Genomic DNA, 19,757 nt, shown 5'->3' on the forward strand with positions numbered 1-19,757 from the left:
ACACGAACTTCTCCATTTGACGTTCCGTGATCGTTGCCAGCGGCTCGGCCTCGACCCACTTTGTGAAGTAGTCTACTCCTACAATTATATACTTCCGCTCTCCAGAAGCCGGCAGGAAAGGTCCGAGAAGGTCCAGCCCCCACTGCGCGAACGGCCATGCGCAGTCGATGGGGCTAAGCGGGACTGCGGGTCGTAGGGGCGCGCGGGCGTGTTGCTGGCATGAACTGCACCGTTGTACGTAGGCTTTCGCGTCGCGGCACATGGTTGGCCAGTAGTAGCCTTGGCGGAGTATTTTGTGTGCCAAGGTTCTCCCGCCAATGTGCCCGCCGCAGACTCCCTCGTGGGTTTCGGCGAGGACCGTTTGGGCTTCACCAGGCTCCAGGCATCGCAGGAGGGGATAGGTGAAGGACCGTTTGTAAAGGTGGCCGCTCTCCTCAGTGTACCACGCGTGCGTGCGACGCAGGCGCCGAGCCGCGCCTTCGTCGGGGGGAAGGGTTCCATCCCGCTTGAAACGCAACAGCTCTTGCACCCAGGTGATCGGCGTGCTGCCCGGGGTCGTAGTCGCTATTTCGACGGCGCGGGCAGGGAGCTCCTCGACCTCCGCCCCCGCCTCAGGGGTTGGTCCCGACGCCATCTTGGCCAGCGCGTCGGCTCGCCCGTTTTCCTCCCTCGGAACGCTAGACAACGTAAAGTAATGGAACTTGGCGGCTAGGTCCCTTACCCGGGTTAGGTATTTTGCCATGGTTGCATCTCTAGCCTCGTATCCACCGTTGAGCTGCTCGGCTACCAGTTGCGAGTCGGTATGGACGCGTATCGCGGCCGCCTGCTTTTCGAGGGCCAACCTCAGTCCCGCCAAAAGCGCCTCGTACTCCGCCTCGTTGTTGGTGGCTTTAAACCCAAAACGGAAGGAGCGTTCGAACGAACGTCCGTCGGGGGCGAGGAGAACCAGCCCCGCGCCTGCGCCCTTCGGGTTGGCCGAGCCGTCGACGTGTAGGGTCCAAGCCTCGGGAGACTGCTCGAGATTCACACCTCCCGCTTGAGTCAGCTCCGCAATGAAGTCGGCCACTGCCTGGGCCTTGATGGCAGTCCTGGGCAGGTATCTTATGTCGTGCTCGCCGAGCTCCACCGCCCATTTGAGGAGCCGCCCTGCAACATCAAATTTGGTCAAGACATGCCGGAGAGGTTGGTTGGTGATGACCTCCACCGGGTGCGCTTGGAAGTAGGGGCGCAACTTCCGAGCGGAGAGCACTAGGGCAAGCACGAGCTTTTCTATCGGTGGGTAGCGCTCCTCGGGTCCACTCAGGACGTGGCTGACATAGTAGATCGGGAGCTGCCGACCGGAGCTTTCCTTGACCAGGACGGAGTTGACTGCATGCGGGGAGGCTGCCAAGTAGAGGCCCAGCTTCTCGCCGGGGGAGATGGGGGCGAGCCGAGGGAGGCTGGCCAGGTGCTGCTTCACCTGTTTGAGGGCCTCCTCGCATTCTGGTGTCCACTGAAAGTTCTTCGGGTCTTTGAGCGCCTTGAAGAATGGGAGGCAGCGGTCGCCTGAGCGGGCGAGGAAGCGAGACAGAGCGACCAGTCTGCCGTTAAGCCGCTGCAAGTCTTTAACCGTCCCGGGGGACTGCATATTGATTATTGCCTGAGCCTTTTCCGGGTCGGCGTCGATTCCTCTCTGGTGTACAACGAACCCTAGGAACTTCCCGGAGGTGACGCCGAAGGCGCACTTTGCGGGGTTGAGCTGCATGCCGAACTTGCGCAGCGTGGCGAAGGCCTCAGCTAGGTCGGCTAGATGCGTCCTGGCCTCTCGGCTTTTGACAATCATGTCGTCCACGTAGACCTCCATGTTCCTCCCGATCTGGTGGGCGAACATCTTGTTCACCGTTCTCTGGTATGTGGCCCCCGCATTCTTTAGCCCGAACGGCATAACTTTGTAGAAATATACACCTTGATCGGTTAGGAAGGCCGTGTGCTCTCTGTCTTCGGGCGCCATCCTGATCTGGTTGTACCCCGAGTAGGCGTCCATAAAAGAGAGTCGCGCGTGACCGGCCGTCGCGTCGACCAGCTGGTCGATCTTCGGGAGAGGGTAGCAGTCTTTGGGGCATGCATTGTTGAGACTGGTGTAGTCAACGCACATCCTCCAGCTTCCATTGTGTTTTTTCACGAGGACTACATTGGACAACCATCGAGGATACTTGGCTTCTTCTATGAAGCCTGCGGCCAAGAGCCGGTCCACCTCCTCCCGTATGGCGCGTTGTCGGTCCGGGGCCTGGCGCCGGGGCTTCTGTTTTACTGGCCGAGCGTCAGGCGGGATGTTGAGATGATGTTCCGCGACGCCTGGATCGACACCCGTCATGTCTGATGGGGACCAGGCGAAGACGTCGGCATTTTTTCGTAGGAGGCCGACGAGCTGCTCTCGTTCCTGCTCGGGCAGTTCGGATCCGATCTTGACCGTCTGGTGTGGTCGAGCTTCCCGCAAGGGAACGTCCACCGTGGATCCCTTCGGCTCGGGATGAGGAGCCAACTTTTTCGTTTCCCGCGGGTCTTCCAGGGATGCCTCGGCTGCGCGTCTCTTGCCCAACGCGACGGAGGTGAGGTAGCATCGCCTGGACTCTCGGGGGCTTCCCGCGACTTCCCCGACGCCAGTGCTGGTTGGGAACTTGATGGTCTGGTAGTAGGTCGAGACGACGGCTCTGACCTTATTGAGGGTCGGCCGACCCAGTATGGCGTTGTAGGCAGTGGGAAGGTCGACTACCAGGAAAGTGGTCATTACCGTTTTGGATCTTAGCGGGGTCCCCAGGGTCAAGGGCAGGGTGATAGCTCCTAGGGGTGACACCGAGTCTCCCGTGAAACCGGTGAGCGCCGAGCACATTGGGCTTAGACTTTCCCTGGCCAAGCCTAGCTTCTGGAAGGCACCGAAGTAGAGTATGTCAGCTGAGCTCCCGGTGTCGACCATAATCCTCTTCATTTGCGCGTTGGCTACCCTGGCTGATATTACCAGGGCGTCGTCGTGGTCGGGCCGCTCAGTGGCTCCGGTCGGGAAAGTAATCTCGGGCTCGTGTCCCGAGTCTTCGGCAGGGGTGGCCCGGGCATACGCCTTCCTTCCCGACATGGAACCCCCTCCTGATGCGGGACCCCCGGCTATCATGTCAATGTGTTGCTCGACAGGGCCCTCTGGGCGAGGTGATTGCTCTTTATTCGGCCGGAGGTACCGGCCGAGATGACCTCTGAGGATGAGCTCCTCGATTTGTTTCTTCAATTCGTAGCACTGTTCAGTGTCGTGCCCGTGTTGCCGATGGAACCGGCAATACTTTGAACGATCTGCGAGTTCCCGCGGGTTTCTCATCGGGTGAGGGTCCTTGAGCAGCCCTTTTCCCTTCTCGTGCAGAAATATTTCAGTCCGGGAAGAATTCAAGGCGGGGGGAGGAGGCCTTAGGTCAGGTCTGTCCAGCTTTCGCCGGGAGGCGACGGGCGGCTGTTGTCGGGGTGGTTTCGACTTGGCCTTTTTGTGTTCCTCCCGCTTTCCCGTCATCCAGGCCTCCGCGGCTATAAACTGGCCAGCACGCTGGAGCATTTCGGGGACTGCAGCGGGGGGCCGTTCCACGAGTGACCAGAAGAATCTGGTAGGTCGTAGGCCAGTAATGAATGCCTGCATCAAGAGAGAGGGGTGAGCATCCGACAATCCGCGGATTTGCGACGTAAACCGGTTTACAAAATGGGAGAGGGGTTCATCCTCCTTTTGGTTGAGCCCCAGGAGCAACGCCATGGACGGCTTTGGTCGGGCGTACGCCAGGAAGTTAAGCTCGAAATCCTTGGCGAGTTGGTCGAAGGAGGCAACGGTTCCTGGTTTCAAGCCACTGTACCACATGCGGGCCGACCCCCGCAAGGTTGTGGGGAACGCCCTGCACATCAGGGCATCGGAAGTCCCGAACAACGCCATCTGGGCGCGAAAGGCGGCCACGTGGTCCGCCGGGTCAGTAGCACCGTCATACGCGTCCAGAGCGGGGAGGCGGAAGTGTGACGGGACCGCCTGATCTTGTATCTCGGGAGTGAACGGGGACCCTTGGTGCCCATCCGCCCCGGATTCTTCCTTCGACTTACGTACTTCTTGTTGTACCTCGTCGAGCCTTTGGCTGACGAGGCGTAACTGAGCCCGCAGGGCATTTGTCGAGTCGGCGGTAGGGGCCTCGGGCGCGGGGCGACTAGTCGTGTCTTCTGCCTCCCGGCTCCCGGGCCGAGTCGCGGGGTTTCGAGGTGAGCCCGGAAGCTCTGGGAGCGGTACGTGGGCTTGGGCGGGGGTCTCTCGTTGCTGCGGAGGTTGCGTCGCAGGCGGCGGGGTTCGCTGGGAGACGATGGTCTGCACCATGCTCGTCAAAGCTCGGACCTAGTGGGCGAGGTCCTGGAAGGCCTCGGGTGACACTTGTGATAGGTCGGCGGGTGCCTCGCTGGGGGGTGACAAGCCTGGGTCATTGAACAGTTGCCAGTAGCGTTCCGCTACTGCTGCGGGGCGCTCGTCGCGGGTTTCGTTGCGCGGGGGATGCTCCCCTGAGGCGGGGAGCTCAGCACCCGAGGATTCGCCGAGGTGGATTTGCTGATCGCCTGTCATTTGCCCGGGGCCCTCCTTCTAGCGCCAATCTGTTACGGTAAGTAACTTTTTAGGGCGTGACCTCGGGGTCGACGCGGCTGGTTCTGGGGCTTCGGATGACGGGGATCAGACGTGGCGCCCCTCTGGTCCTGGAGGTTGCTGGGGGAGATGGGGATGGCCTGACTTGGAAAGTCCTGCGGCGGTGATTGCGCCCAGTCGCGGACGAGAACCTGCACACAGGTCGGGTCGGTAGCTCGGCCCGACCCCTCCGACGGTCTAGTCAGTGATCGCGGAGAGGAGATTCTAAAGAGATTGTTGTTCTTCCCCTTTTCTTCCTCTCCCCCTTGGCCTGTTGGGGGCCAGGGGGTATTTATAAGAGGGCTCGATGTTACCTGATGCGACGACCCGCCGGGGCAGGGCCGTACCTCTGATGGCGCTTGCCGACGTCGTGGGCGTTGCGTGGAAGGTCGGGCTGCCGCGGGGCATGGGGGGTGTCAGTCAGCGCCTTCCCCCACCTTGGCTGGATATGAGGGTCAGCCGAGGAGGTCGTTGGGGTACGGCCGGCGTGGGCGCGCGTCGTGTCGTTGTTAATGCGCGTGCTGGGGCAGTGTGCCGCGACAGAGTGTCCGACGTGGGGATGATGTATTATGACAAATCTGGGGTATTATGTCAAATCAGTTTTTACCCCTATCAAATAACATGACATCTCCCAGAAACAATAAACCTACAAGAAAGACATATTTTAAAATCAAATAAATCATTCAGCCAAAACCATATATAAGAAAGACAAATAGAGGTAACTGTTGAACAGAACAATGACTTAAAAACTAAGATAACAAAATCAGAAGAACCATACTAAATTTTCTTTGCTCAGGTTTTGGCCATGTTTTTCAAGGGAAAGATATAACATGCAAGCATATGTCCAGAGCAGTAGAGTATGGTATCACTAGTCCAGTCCCAGCTAATGATGTAAGCACAGGGAAAAAAGTGACGAGTACAGGCATAACTTTGCTGTGGACTTGTATGGGTGATATATAAACATCTTAAATACCTTGACTCTTATAGTAGTCACACTGTCACTCAAAGCACCTAGAAGATATACTAGAAGCAATTAGATTAAAGGAAAAAGGAGATTACCTGTATGACAGAGAGCATTATTAACTTAGCCAATGCATGTGTTTACTGATAGCTTCACATGAATACATGTATCACTATACACATGATGGTCAAAACAAGCATTTGCTTTGGTGTTCAAAGGCTGTGCACTTCCCAGATGCAAGCCCAATGCCTATTGCACTTCATTGAAAGCTGAAACCATGGGCATATTCAATAATTTTTATATATAGTGAAATATAAAAATGATGGTCTAAAGCCAGCACTGCTTGGAGTTCTTAGGTTGTTTATTATCTAAGCACTAACCAAATATCGACAGCATCGTCACATCCTTCAAAAGTTGAAACCTTAAGAAGTGTTGTTCATGGTCTACAAAGCCAGCCAATTTCTCAACCTCCTCAAACCTCTAGCAGAACATGAATAGCATCCAACAAATAACAATTCAGTAGATCACATGTCATACGGTTGTATATGATTAATCAACTGTTTGATGTGGTGCACTCTTAACCTTAAAAGTTCCAGTAGCTGCACTCCTGATTCTTTTAACCTTAACAGCACAACGGAAAAAGGAAATATAATCTGAGTTATGTTACATCAAAGATAAATTCCATTTATAGTCTTGCATGCTTGAATTGCATATAAATTAGCAAATTAAACTGATACAGAATCATAACAAGTAGAGATCAAAACATGCATAAACTACAACTAAAACAAGGCTAATAGTTTGGTGTTTAGAAGTAGTACACCACGGACATTGTTGAAGCAAGTTAGCCAATCCACTGACCAGATATAGTCTTATAGAATGATCAAAAAGTCATTGTATTCTGTTTGCTGTATGCAAAAGGAAGAATGAGGCTTTCAGGCACGTAAAAGCAAGATTAAAATGCTCTTTAGAACCAATAACTCAAGTGGTCAAACAGCCATGATTACCAGAGTGCATAAGAGAGTTTACCATTCTCCGTGACTTGCGCGCGCTTGTGTTTGCCTCGACGACCACATTACCAGGGACGGGGACACCGTCTTCCATGATTACCGGGGTTGACTCGGATCCAAGTAATGGTGGAACCATATCAGGTCGATTCCTTATTGCATCAAATTTGAATTCGGGCCGGATCTTAATTGGATGATTTCGATTCGACCCATTAAATTTGGATCGAGCTTGAGTTGTCTCAGATCCGGATTTAATCAGATCGGATCGGGATGCTTTGGGTGACGTAGCCAACATTAGTTAACCTGCTCATGCTTTGTGATTGGAAAGTGATTCATGGGGACCACACGCGGGACCGACCATTAAGCGGTGCCCGAAGAGCCGGTGGGACAGGGGAGGGTGTGAGCAGTACGTACCGATTAAGAGCGGTGTATTGACGCTGCGAGACCTCTTCATCTTCCGACGACGACAAGCTCGAGTGTCGGGAGCAGGAGGAAATGGCGGAGGGGACGAAGCAGATCCTGGCGAAGCCGATCCAGCTGGCGGATCAGGTGAGCAAGTCGGCTGGGAGTGCCCAGACCAACAAGCAGGAGTGCTTGGAGCTGAAGGCGCGGGCGGACAAGCTCGCGACCCTCCTCCGCCAGGCCGCCCGGGCCGAGCTCTACGAGCGCCCCGCCCGCCGCATCATGGATGACACCGAGCAGGTCCTCGATAAGGCCCTGGCCCTTGTCTACCGCTGCCGCAACCGCGTCCTCGTGCACCGCCTCTTCAGCATCACCCCCGGTGCCGCCTTCTCCAAGATGTTCATCCAGATCGACAACTCTGTGGCCGATGTCTCCTGGCTCCTCCGCGTCTCCGCGCCCGCTGGAGACGACGATGGCCTGCTCCACGGCCTGTGCCCCATCGCCCAGAACGAGCCCATCCTCACCCTCATCTGGAGCAACATCGCCACGCTCCACACCGGTCACTCGGACGCCCGATCCGAGGCGGCCGCCGCCCTCGTCTCCCTCGCCTGCGACAACCAGCACTTCGCCAAGCTCATCATCGAAGAGGACGGCGTCGCGCCCCTCCTCCGCCTGCTCAAGGAGGGCAAGGCGGAGGGGCAGGAGAATGCCGCCCGCGCACTCGGCCTCCTCGGCCGCGACCGGGAGAGCGTTGACTGCCTCGTCGCCGCTGGAGTCTGCTCCGCCTTCGGCAAGGTCCTCAAGGACGGGCCCATGAAGGTCCAGGCCGTCGTCGCGTGGGCCGTCGCCGAGCTAGCCGCCAACAATTCCAAGTGCCAGGACGTCTTCGCTAAGAACAACGTCGTCCGCCTCCTTGTCGGCCACCTCGCCTTCGAGACCATCCAAGAACATAGCAAGTACTCCGTGCCGTCCAAGGCCATGTCCATCCACTCCGTTGTACTAGCCAACAAGGCCGCCGCGTCCGATTCCTCCTTCGACGACGCCAAGGACCGGTGTCTGCTCCCGCATCCGGAAGGTCAGTCCAAAAGCTATCAATTCCACTCCGTCGTGCAGTCCACGGTGGCCTCCGCCAAGGTCAGTAGACTCGCCCTGAACTCAAACAGCGTCACCAGCACAACCGCGCCCTGGAAGCCCCAGCAGCATTCTCTGTCGGGGTCCGGCAACAGGGCGAGGGAAATGGAGGACCGGAGCACCAAGGCCAAGATGAAGGCCATGGCGGCCAAGGCCCTGTGGCAGCTCGCCAGGGGCAACGCCGACATCTGCAGGAACCTCACCGAGTCCCGAGCCCTCCTCTGCTTCGCGGTGCTCCTGGAGAAAGGCACGGGAGATGTTCGACACAATTCCGCCATGGCACTGATGGAAATCACCCGCGTGGCCGAGCACAACGCCGACCTCCGGCGCTCCGCATTCAAGCCGAACTCGCCAGCGTGCAAGGCGGTCATCGACCAGCTCTTACACATCGTCGAGAAGGGGGAGCACGACGACCTGCTGGTACCCAGCGTGACGGCCCTGGGCTGCCTGTCGAGGACGTTCCGGGCGACCGAGTCCCGGGTGATCGCTCCGCTGGTGCGCCTGCTCGACGAGACGGAAGCGACGGTGATGAGCGAGGCGGTGGCGGCGCTGACCAAGTTCGCGTGCACCGAGAACTACCTGCACGTCAACCACTCGCAGGCCATCATCGAGGCCGGAGGGGCGAGGCACCTGATCCAGCTGGTGTACCTGGGGGAGCAGGTGCAGGTCGAGGCGTTGGTCCTGCTGTGCTACATTGCCATGCACGTGCCCGACAGCCAGGAGCTGGCGGACGCCGAGGTGCTCAACACGCTGTCGTGGGCATCGAAGCAAGCGCACCTGGTGCAGGACTGGAGGGCGGACGAGCTGTTGCCGGAGGCCAAGGCGAGGTTGGAGCTGTACCAGATGAGAAAGCTGTAGGTGTAAACCACATCCCCAGCTTCATTCAGATAATGCTGTGTATACATCCAATTTCTCCTGCTTTTTTTTTTCCCTGATTTAAATTTAAGGTTTCAGCAACAAATTTGCAGTTGTAGTGTCATTAGAGAATGCTTGAGATGATCTATGGATAGAAAACATTTTTATTTCCAGGGCTCCCATCTATATGGGATCTGAAGACAACTTAGAAATGATCTCCTTTCCTCGTCTTGTTTCAGTACATTGTACCTTCATTTAGATACATCTCTCCTAGTTTATATCTCCATTTATGGTCCAAAGCAATTGCAACTCTGATGACATTTTTGGCTAATGAGAATAAAAGGTCTCTGACAATGATTGATCATTTAATTTTTACTTTTATTTACTTAGAAACAGGATATGTAGCAGGACATCCATTTAATCTTCTTTTTCCAGCAGTTGAATATGATGAAAATTGCTTTCTGATTCAGTCTTCATCATGATGGTTCCCCTATGCAGCAAAATGCTATTTGATCATCAAAATTGTTCAGTTCCAATTCTAATCTACCAGTCTCATTTTGGATGATGATGCTTATAGTAAAAGCACTGAACATTGTTGCTTTGTATCAACCAGGAAAATTTTTATGAAAGCCATAAAATGTTAAATCTCTAACATCCACAATTTTAATCAATGATAAAGAAATTAACCTGACACTTGGACACCCAAATCCAAATGATTCATTCTTAGACATGGATATATTATTCTGGTCTCATCTACAATTAATCCCCTTGTCAATGTGTTGTGCCTTTAAAAGCCCAAACAACCTGAGGTGGCAAGTGGTAAAAGAGATTGATGAATGGATTCTTTTGGTGCGAAGGACAAATCACTTTGATACAACAGTTCTCTCTCTGTCTCTCTCTCATAGTTTAATAAAGCCAAACAATATTCCAAGATATGGCTACATAAATTCCTGGTATCTGGTTCTTGCCTGACCTTCATGGCTGGTATGAATGCATCAGATTCCCAAGTGTTTGAAAGCCACTCATTACTGTGGTGTAGCAGGTGGAGGCAATAGGACAAAGGACAAAGACTGGAACGACCATAGTAGCACAATAATCTATAGAAATGGCAAGTCATGCACTGAAGACCAGGTCCTGGGAATATTAGTGCAGGAAAAGGCACATTCTCATGTGGCCAACCATGTTAAGGCAGCAACTTTTGTTCCAAAAGAAATTTCTCTGGCAGAAGCAATTCTTATGGGTTTAAGGTTTCAGTCCCTGAGCTAATTGTCTGGAACAGTGACCTAGGAATTATTGATTGCTGCATCATCATGGATGTCTCAGAAGTTGGTCCTGGTTGAAGCATCATGATGCTTGGAAATGGTTTGTCTGCCAATCTTTGCCTGTTTAGTCCTGACTTTCCAAAACTTTATCTCCTGGTGCTAGAACTCTGCACATCCAACTCTACCAACAATACTAATTATGTTATGTACTGCCACAACTATGAACCCACTGCTGATATAAGACTAGTGTAAAAAGAGAATAGAAATAATGGAAGCATTTACAAGGAAAATAGCAAAAATTAGTTCATCAACAGAAGCTTCCAGCTACCAAAGTTCGATTCATCATTGCAAATGTTTTCGGGTGCAAAAATGGTACAGGGCTATTCACTCCTACCACTAGCAATTTGCAACAAGTTGTGGCTTTTAGCTACAAAAGCCTTGTGGTTAAAGACACCAATCATAAACTAGTTGCTAGAGTAGATAAAATGGGTTTAGGGGTTCATCACACATGATACGTGATAGTGATTACCTGTGGATGTATATTAAGCAGAAAATACTAGATAACAAATTTTTTGAACAAGATAAACTAAACTAAAAATTACCAAATCCAACACAAATGCAAAATTTTCATGAATGAAATATTAGTTCAACTTACTACACAAAGCCACATATCTTCTTAAGAAGTGCATGTTTGAACGAAGTATGCATAGAAATTTTGTTAAAAAAAGTGTCTGGGAACTTTAAAATTGTATTCAACTAGGCAAGCATGTCGATGACATCCTATAGCTTGTTAGAGACAAAGGCAAGTATAGAGTGTGGGACTTGTGGAGGTAGATGCTGCTGAAATGAATATTAGGCCAGAAGCATAAATATGTGATTCACGACTGCTATGTAAAAATACACAAAGGAGTTGGAAGTACCTATAACTATTGATCAACAATATATCAAAACAAACTCAGCTTCAAAATTCATAACCTTGGCAATTAAGCAATACAAGAGAAGAAAAAAAAGAAACAGAACTAGTAATAATTGATAAATATAACAAACAACCACAACTATGCAACTCACTACTGAACAAGACCTAGTGTCTATTGGATCTAAATACAATTAAATTTCTTGAATTTTGTCATTTAGATCAGGAAGTTGTCAGTATAGTTCACACTGCATGGAGGATGAACACTGTTTTGACTTCAAAATTTTCCAAGCTTCTACATGAAGGATACTTAGGTGTGGAGGCACATTGGACGTTCAATAAATAGAGCCCTAAGTAAGCAGAGGGCCACATTGTGCTCGTACTCAATGCCTAAATGATTTTAAGCATTCATAAAGACCTGTTATTTTGGTCAGTAAGTTATCATGCAACTAAGAGAATATATATACAACCATTGGCATGGGCTGAATATCAACTTAGGAATATCTACCAAACAGGGCTATTCCGGTGTCATCAGTTCTAAAGGACCAGTTCTTCTAACAAGAAATACCAATCTATCAAACTCGAACAATACCGAATCCCAACTTATGTAAACAAAGTTAATAAAAAAGTGAAAAATCATATTTTCAACAATTATCAATTATGTTCATTAATGATAAAGAATGATCTTGAATGCCTGACTTGCTGTTTGAATGTTTCATTTATATTCATGTGCAGGAAAATTCATCCTTAACAATAGAGGGTAGCAGTGATCAGGGTCATAGTTAGCCCATGTGGAGTCATCGCCCTTCAGGAGTTTTTGATGAATATTCCAGACGTGGGTGTCATAGTTTTCAAGCAATTTGTAATCCAACCCAATTTCCTTGATTTTCTCTATAAACTTGACTAGTGAATCACCTCTCTTAGGACTCAGAAAAATGGCTTCAGAGACCTCTGAACGTTTCAAGAGAGACTTGACTGTACACGCAAGGCTTTCGTGAAATTGCTTGAAGAAAGTGCTACAAGAATCAAATAAGAGAATCAGAACATATGTAAATGATAAGTAAGAAAAATTAACTAGTAAACAAGAAAATTGAATTTCAAATGAACAAAGATAAAAAAATGATCAGTTAATAAATGAGGCAGCTTAAGGTACACATTAACTACACATATATCTAGTACTGCTCATGTTAAAAGTGTATTGTATTAAAACATCCATCTTCATCTTTGAGACATGAAAATTGTTTTTGGTTTTTGTTGTATGCTTCCATCTGAATTGACATAATTGAATGAAAGTATTGAGGAAAAGTTAGTTAGCTAGAAATCTCAAGGTATACAATAAATCAAACTTTAAAGCAGAAACATATAGGTTTTGGGAGCTTATGGTTGGCATAAATTCTAATATATTCTTGGTTTATGATGTTTGCTAAATGGGACCCAAGAATTGAATGAATCCTCATTTCTACTATATGATAAGTTAGCAACCGATGTATCAGCAGATTTCAGGGTTTCCAATATAAGTCAATAGGATACAGAAAAAGAAACATGAACATGAACATGGAAAACAAACTTTCACTATATAAATCAGTCACTAGCTAAAAACATCTTTCTCCGAAAGTCCGCCCCTCAATGTTGTTATGGAAACCATGAGAAGTTTCAGGAAGGGATTTATCATTTTTAAAAATATAAATCAGTCAATAGCTAAACAAATCTTTCTCCGAAATATCTGCCCCTCAATGTAATTATGGCAACTATGAGAAGTTTCAGGGAGAGATTTATCACTTATAAAATAAACATATAACAAATGTTATTCCAAACACAAACATTTCAGAAACTAGTCTAACATAGAGATTAAACATTTGCTCTCTCTCTCCATTTGATAACTACAACAGTGAGAAATAACAGAAATCCAACAAATATTAACAAAAATTATCAAGGATATCAGTAAACATACCAGTCACTTGCAACAACAACATCAAAGGAACTCAACACATCAGAAACTAGATCCTGATTCCAATGCAAGATCATTGATTGTACTTTTGTAGCTCCAAAAACTTGAGCATTGAGACTTATGTTACGCTGAATATCTGAATGCTAAGGAATACTAACGAAATCTCAAACCAGCAGGCACTAGATTCAGATTCTATCAATAAATAATACTTGGTACAATATCAGAAAATAGATTTCTTTAACTACTAGGGCATATGGCAGTTTTCGTTAGAAAGAATTTTTAAGATACAACAGCTAATTTTCAATACCAACTGAAAAAAATGAAACGATGTTAAAATTTGTAGAGAATGTACACCAGTTGTTATATGTGTAATATATGGATTACCTTATTATGGACAGGTAGCATGCTTCACCCAGACTATATTGGTCAAATCTCAACAGATTGATGTTTCAACTCTGAAAGATTATAATATAATAATATACAAACCTATGAACATACTAAAATTTAACCATGACAATATTATAATATATGATCCATAAATTTGGTTAAAATCTATATGGCTCAAGGTAAGATAGATACTCCCAGGTCTGAGAACAACAAACTGGAGAGCAACCCAGCAAAGTTTAAAATCAGTTTAAGAGTCTGATTTGGCTCAGTACATGAGAAATTTTATCTTCGTCCTCAAAATTCATAAAGAATGATAACCAATGGATATAGAGTACGAGGTTAGAAACTAATGTTTATGAATAACATATCATAATATGTTTACTCAATAAATCTACACAGAATCTAGAGATTGATTACCTCCGACTTCAGCTTTAGAAGCCAATTTTCTATCTATACTCAATCATTGACACTTTGCTAACCACCTTACACAGTTTGATTACAATCTTTCTGTAAAAACCATTGAACTATGATCTTTTAAAAGAAAAACAAATTCTCAATCAAAAGTTTAACTACATTATTTCCAGTAATTTAAAAGACTTTTTCATCTATTCTAGTTTAAAGCATCAATTTAAAAGTTTATTTAAAAAATAATAATCAAGCGAATCGAAATAAAAGAAAATACACTATTTGCTCCACTTTTACTTTAAAATCATATGTTAAAAACCCAAGTTTAGCTGATTTTCTCATGATCAAAACATGTCTGCTTATTTTCATTTTTTTCTTTTTCTTATTTTGAAATAGAAAACTAAGCATGTGACATATAAAACTGTTACCAATGCAACAAAAGACAACTAATTAATTTATTGGCTTTTAAAAGCTTTACTTTGTAATTGATTTCCTGTATTAATGAAGCTAAACCTCCATGATGGTAAATAGCTCAATAAATAGAATGCATCACTAAAATCATAGCCCCAAAATTATCTACATTCTCTGGTGTTATCAAAGGTATATATGGATTCTAGAGAACCTTTGCACTAGAAGTCTTGTCTCCATTAATAGCACCTGCTGAGACAACAAAATCTTATATAGATGGCTTCATTGATCATCACAAAGCCGTCAAACATTCAAGAGTTCAAGTGACAAAACCTTAATCAAGAAGACAGGGAATTGTCACCAAATTAAGCTCTATTGTATGATTTGATGTCTTTTAGTGCAAACAAGGTCATAATGTATTAATAAATGATAAATTAGTCAATTAGTATCACAATGACCATAAAAGAACAGGGCCAACACCTATAACAGGATACAATCAACAACATTTGGGTTCCCATCAGAAATTACCACCTCTTGAGCATCTGAACTTGCAGCAATAGCCAATCCAGCTAACCCATAACCTGATCCAAGTTCAATCACTCTTTTGGACCTTGATGACAAAACTTGAATTCATCAATCAATGTTAGTACAAAACAACAACAAAGAAAGCTAAAGAACAAATGCTTCCATCCTCGTAACTAGATGTATAATGTTGGAACTCATGATCAATGATTTTATATTCTATTCTGCTTATATTACCATATATGTAAGAAGTTCAAGTGGTCTGAACTTTTAATAGAAAAGTCATGTGTTGCTAATGGAGAAGCTATTTTTTATCACTGAAAATGGATGGCAAGTGCTTGAGTCATTTCATCATGCAAGAGCAATCATAGCATCAGAGTTTCTATTTAGTTAGTAACATTATACTGGAAAAAATATTGGGTCATAGTGAAATGAGAGGATCAGCATGAGCTCCCTGAACATAACAACAGATGCATTAAATTTCATTGTGTTGTCTGGCCTTTATATGGACCAAAACACAATGCAAGTACTTGGACTTAGAAAAGCCTAATTCATGTCTTTTAGTAACAGCAAGCTAGTTTGATAGGCTGCATTGTGCAGAACATTCTGGCAGATAAAGTGAGCCAACGATCCAACCTTCATGCTCCCCAAGTAGAAGGCAAGTTTCTATACCAAGCAAAACCTCAAAGGTGAAGCTAAAGATGGTTGATCAACACAAATTTAATGTCATATACAAGTTTATGGGAAATTTCTACTTTCTTCTATGATAAGTTATACTAACAATGTGATATATGTGCCCATGTGCAAAAAGGTACTTCGAAGCAGAGCGAAATCAGATGTGGAATTGACTAAAAAATTATAACAGAGTAGTTGCACTTGGAAGCAACAGCATTCTCCTGTCTTACTAGTCACACTTGCATATATTTTTTGCTCTTAACCAGTTCCAGATTCATTCCCGCGGAAGAACAGGCCAAAGGTTCAGTTGTGATAACTTTTCATGATTCACCTCCATGATATGGTCACTTCATGAACAAAATATACCATATATGTTACTAAAGCCTTTAATAAGGTAACCTAGTGCATAAGGCTCCTGCCACTAGGAGGTTTGGCTTCTAAATCTATCAAATATATAATTCCATTTCCTTTTCTTGTTAAAGTTGTTTATAATTTTCATCAACCATCTGTCGAAGGATGTTATTATACTGTATAATAGAGTTGCTCATCCCTTTCTACATCCGTTGTCATCAATGAGTTTGACATTCAGATTTGCAAGCTCCAATGATTTAATATCAAATTTAGATATAATTTCATTTATCTGAAGGGTAAACCTTAGTTTTAAAATGAAAATATCAAGAATAATATTTATCAATATGATTCCCAATAGCTAAACTGCAGATCCAATACCCAGATCCATGAATTTTCACTCCCTACAGTGTGGAAAACATCAATGGCTACATAAATAGAATAAGATAACATAGGGAGAAAGTAGAGACTCTGTACTATAGAGGAGAACTAGACCAACAACTAATTTAAGATAATTAACTTGGAGTTCCCAAAACAAACAGACAAAAAAGTATCAACACTTTCCTACTCCTAGTAACTTCCACCTTAACCTTGGATCGAGATCAATTTTAACTCAAAAAGTAAACTATATAGACAATGTCCATAGATAAGCCAATAAAAAACCCTTAAGCCATCAGTTATCTCCTGTTTACAACAATTCAAATACTCAAGCTAAGGAGTTATTTTGACTACATCATCATTTAGCATCAAAGCGCAAAATTTTCAGTTTGTAATTCACAAGTCTACCCAAAGAGTTCTCGATGTCTAAACTTCAATTCATTGTCTACGTATTGACAATTTAATGTCACATGGTAAATGATCCTGAACAATTTGATATAATCAGGATTCAGGAATAATTATATCTCTAATAAGAATTTCAAACCTAAAGAGTTTTTTTGTTTTGTACAATCTTGGAATTTTTGTGATTTTGTCTCTAGCATAGGGATGGAAATCACCTAAACAAGAAAAATAATTTTGATAATTCATTTTGTGTAGGGACATAAAGCATAGTAATGACTAACATACCGGAACATAAAAGGATGATTTACGCAAAAATAAGCAAGGACATCTTCTGAAGGCCAACTACCTACACAAAATATATTAGGAGATTCAGACTTAAAACAAAAATTACAATGAAGATGATTTTGTAACATTTGAAAATATAAGAATGAAAACATGTGAAGAAATGCCCTTTTTTTCTTCAAAAAATCAGCACAATTAGTGCTTCAAGTATAAAGAACAAATTTGGATTTCTACATGTTTGCAACTTACATATGAGCAATAGTTACTTTGTCTAATTTTAAGGTTCACTGTATTAACAATAGACTCAAATGCCATCACGTGAAGTAATATGAAAATATATAAGTAGCACATGAAGTAAATGCATAAATAGCAGGGATTCCTCTCTGAGACAAAATACAAAAGTTTAGACCCACCCTTTTAAAGCTCCATAAAGAATATCTAATGCTATTTGAATGGCTTAGTAGTTCTTTTATTCAAAGATAAAGCATATAATTGCTGTCAAAAAGAATAATCTAATTTCTTGGATTTAAATATGTGTTAAAAAAATAGATGAGTTGATAAATTTAATAGATTGAAGATCTAAGAATTTTGGGAAGGTCAATATTTCATTTCTATGACATGCTCCGGAGGTTTGGCACCCAGAGATAGATTCTACCGATTGCAACTTGTTACTCGTCCAAAGAATTTCAAGAATGCCTTACTCTGATAAACCAAATGCATACATATTGAATATATATATATATATATATATATATATATATATATATATATATATATATATATATATATATATATATATATATATATAATACATTCATTATTTTGCCTGTAGGCATACATATATATATATCCAAAAACCTTCGAAAAATCAAGCAAAAATGTATAACCAAAAAATGAGAGGAAAATTTGACCAAAACATATAAAGATTAAACACGAGAAGTAATCTCAAAATTGTTCCTATGATACTTAATAATTAAGAAAAGAATGTTCTGATATCCATAAAACCATATGGAAAATGCTAAATCCAACAGAAGAGATCAAATCTTGCCCTGAAAAAACAAGTAGTCAGCATTTCTGATGAGGGTTCAAAATAACTTACAAACTAACCCCGTGGTGTCGATATCAAATCTAGTGGAGATCTCAAAATCATTTAGGTCAACACAATCCTCCATTCTTTGGCTGAAAAAGAATAAAAAAGAGAGCAGTTGTCGCACAATATTTGACACATAGAAATGTTATGCTGATGAAATAAACTGGCAATTTACACAAGAACAATCATATTAGTAAGACATTTGTAAACCGGTAATGCCAAATAAACAAATATTAAAAGTGACCAAGTGAGATCATCTTATGAACAAAATGATGTGACACGATCAGGTTAAATTTGCAGATATCAACATTCACAACCCACGACGTACTAATTGATTCTTTATCAGAAGAATTACATAGACAAAGATGCTTCGTATGAGTTTACATTCTTTATCAAGTGAGCTGCTCAGGAACTGAAGCCATTTGTTAGCTTCAGCAATCATGTTAGGAAAAAGAAATCGCTGTTGGTAGAGAACAAATGAAACGGCCGAGATGAGGGCAAAGATATCGAACGAGTTAATTAAGCTGAGATATTACCCCCATAGAAAGCCACTGACAGCAACAATTACAATGATCTTACAGATGAAGTACTTACATCATAACAAGTCCAGGACCATTCTCCAAAGGTAATTTGTAGCGTGTGCAGACATCACGTGGACCGACGAGATCTTTTGCCCGCAGGGTAGCTTCTACGACTTCCACTGAATCGCTATCGTCAACCGGGTGACACGGGATCAGGTTAAAGACACCACCTCTTTTCCTGGATACGTTCTTGGTGTTCACTTCCGAGGGATCATCTGCGTCCCACTTGAGCGGATTAAAGCTAGTCATAACTTTGATGAGAGAAATCAGGAATCGTTGTGATCACCAAGTAAAAGAAAAGGCAAAAAACCTAATGTCAAATTCCGGTAAATTTGGATGATCACAGTGATGGAAGTTTGGCATCGAACCCGGACGACTCCAAACTAGAAAAAGAGGTTTTATGTTGGGTGAAAAACCTGGTGCGGCGGAGGGACGACGGAGGAGCGACTTGCGGAGGATCGACCACCTGAGAGATGCAGGGGATCGAGGAGGAGGAGGAGGCGCCGCGTCCATCCCACCTTTATCCATTCGGCTGTTGATCTCAAAGAAACGGTTCTTCGATGACTTAGAAAGCGAACAAGAAAACGATCGAGGGCGCTCGCTGCCTCACTCCGCTTCTATTCTGTTTTCCTCGTGCGCTGCGGTGCACGCCATGTGCTCGACGATATGAGGGTAAATATATTATATTTTACTTAAAATGTATTTCTATTTGTAACTATTTTTTACTATTTAAAACTGGAGCTTATTTTTTAGAACATTTTTGTACTATTGATAACCTTATTATTTTTCATAATAATATAATATTTTTATTATTTATAATCTTTAATTTTTATTTTTATTTTCCATATGTACCTTAGGATCATCATTTGAGCACCTTATGATTGTTGACACTCTCTATATTTATTATCGCTGTTGATTATCACCCCTCAATTATTGGGAGTTTCTAAGAAAAGTTTGTTTGTAAATTATATATTTTTCCTTCAATTTTTATTATAGTATTTATAAATCCTTTCAAACATTCAAACTCTCTCTCTCTCTCTCTCTCTCTCTCTCTCTCTCTCTCTCTATATATATATATATATATATATAATATATATATATATATATATATATATTACTCTCATTAGCTAAAATATCATATAA

General features: G+C 44.4%; 2 protein-coding genes across 4 annotated transcripts; one reads left to right on the forward strand and one right to left on the reverse strand.

The window, feature by feature from the left end:
- Positions 1–7,076: 7,076 nt before the first annotated feature.
- Positions 7,077–9,382, forward strand: LOC135653325 (uncharacterized). The gene has a single exon (XM_065175184.1). The coding sequence runs from the start codon at positions 7,121–7,123 to the stop codon at positions 9,014–9,016; it is 1,896 nt and encodes a 631-aa protein (XP_065031256.1). The 5' UTR covers positions 7,077–7,120; the 3' UTR covers positions 9,017–9,382.
- Positions 9,383–11,691: 2,309 nt separating this feature from the next.
- On the reverse strand, positions 11,692–19,252 carry LOC135583862 (calmodulin-lysine N-methyltransferase-like). Of its 3 annotated transcripts, none has more exons than XM_065175186.1 (7): positions 19,031–19,252; positions 18,628–18,829; positions 18,043–18,122; positions 16,947–17,007; positions 14,831–14,946; positions 13,140–13,272; positions 11,692–12,204 (listed from the first exon to the last, which is right to left on the reverse strand). In XM_065175186.1, the coding sequence occupies exons 1-7, from the start codon at positions 19,140–19,142 to the stop codon at positions 11,904–11,906; spliced, it is 1,005 nt and encodes a 334-aa protein (XP_065031258.1). In that variant the 5' UTR covers positions 19,143–19,252; the 3' UTR covers positions 11,692–11,903. The 3 variants fall into 3 exon arrangements, with proteins under 3 accessions (XP_065031258.1, XP_065031257.1, XP_065031259.1); XM_065175185.1 differs by having other exon boundaries at positions 18,628–18,865; XM_065175187.1 differs by having other exon boundaries at positions 18,628–18,839; positions 19,031–19,223.
- Positions 19,253–19,757: the final 505 nt, after the last annotated feature.

The sequence above is a fragment of the Musa acuminata genome, chromosome BXJ3-11 (genome assembly GCF_036884655.1).
Source record: "Musa acuminata AAA Group cultivar baxijiao chromosome BXJ3-11, Cavendish_Baxijiao_AAA, whole genome shotgun sequence".
NCBI lineage: Eukaryota > Viridiplantae > Streptophyta > Magnoliopsida > Zingiberales > Musaceae > Musa > Musa acuminata.

Coding starts and splice junctions, on each gene's coding strand:
- LOC135653325 (XM_065175184.1), top strand. CDS start 7,121: ATGGCGGAGGGGACGAAGCAGATCCTGGCGAAGCCGATCCAGCTGGCG.
- LOC135583862 (XM_065175185.1), bottom strand. CDS start 19,142: ATGGATAAAGGTGGGATGGACGCGGCGCCTCCTCCTCCTCCTCGATCC. Junction 18,866..19,030: donor TCGTCCCTCCGCCGCACCAG/GTTTTTCACCCA, acceptor CTCTCATCAAAG/TTATGACTAGCTTTAATCCG. Junction 17,008..18,042: donor CGACACCACGGGGTTAGTTT/GTAAGTTATTTT, acceptor TATTTTGTGTAG/GTAGTTGGCCTTCAGAAGAT.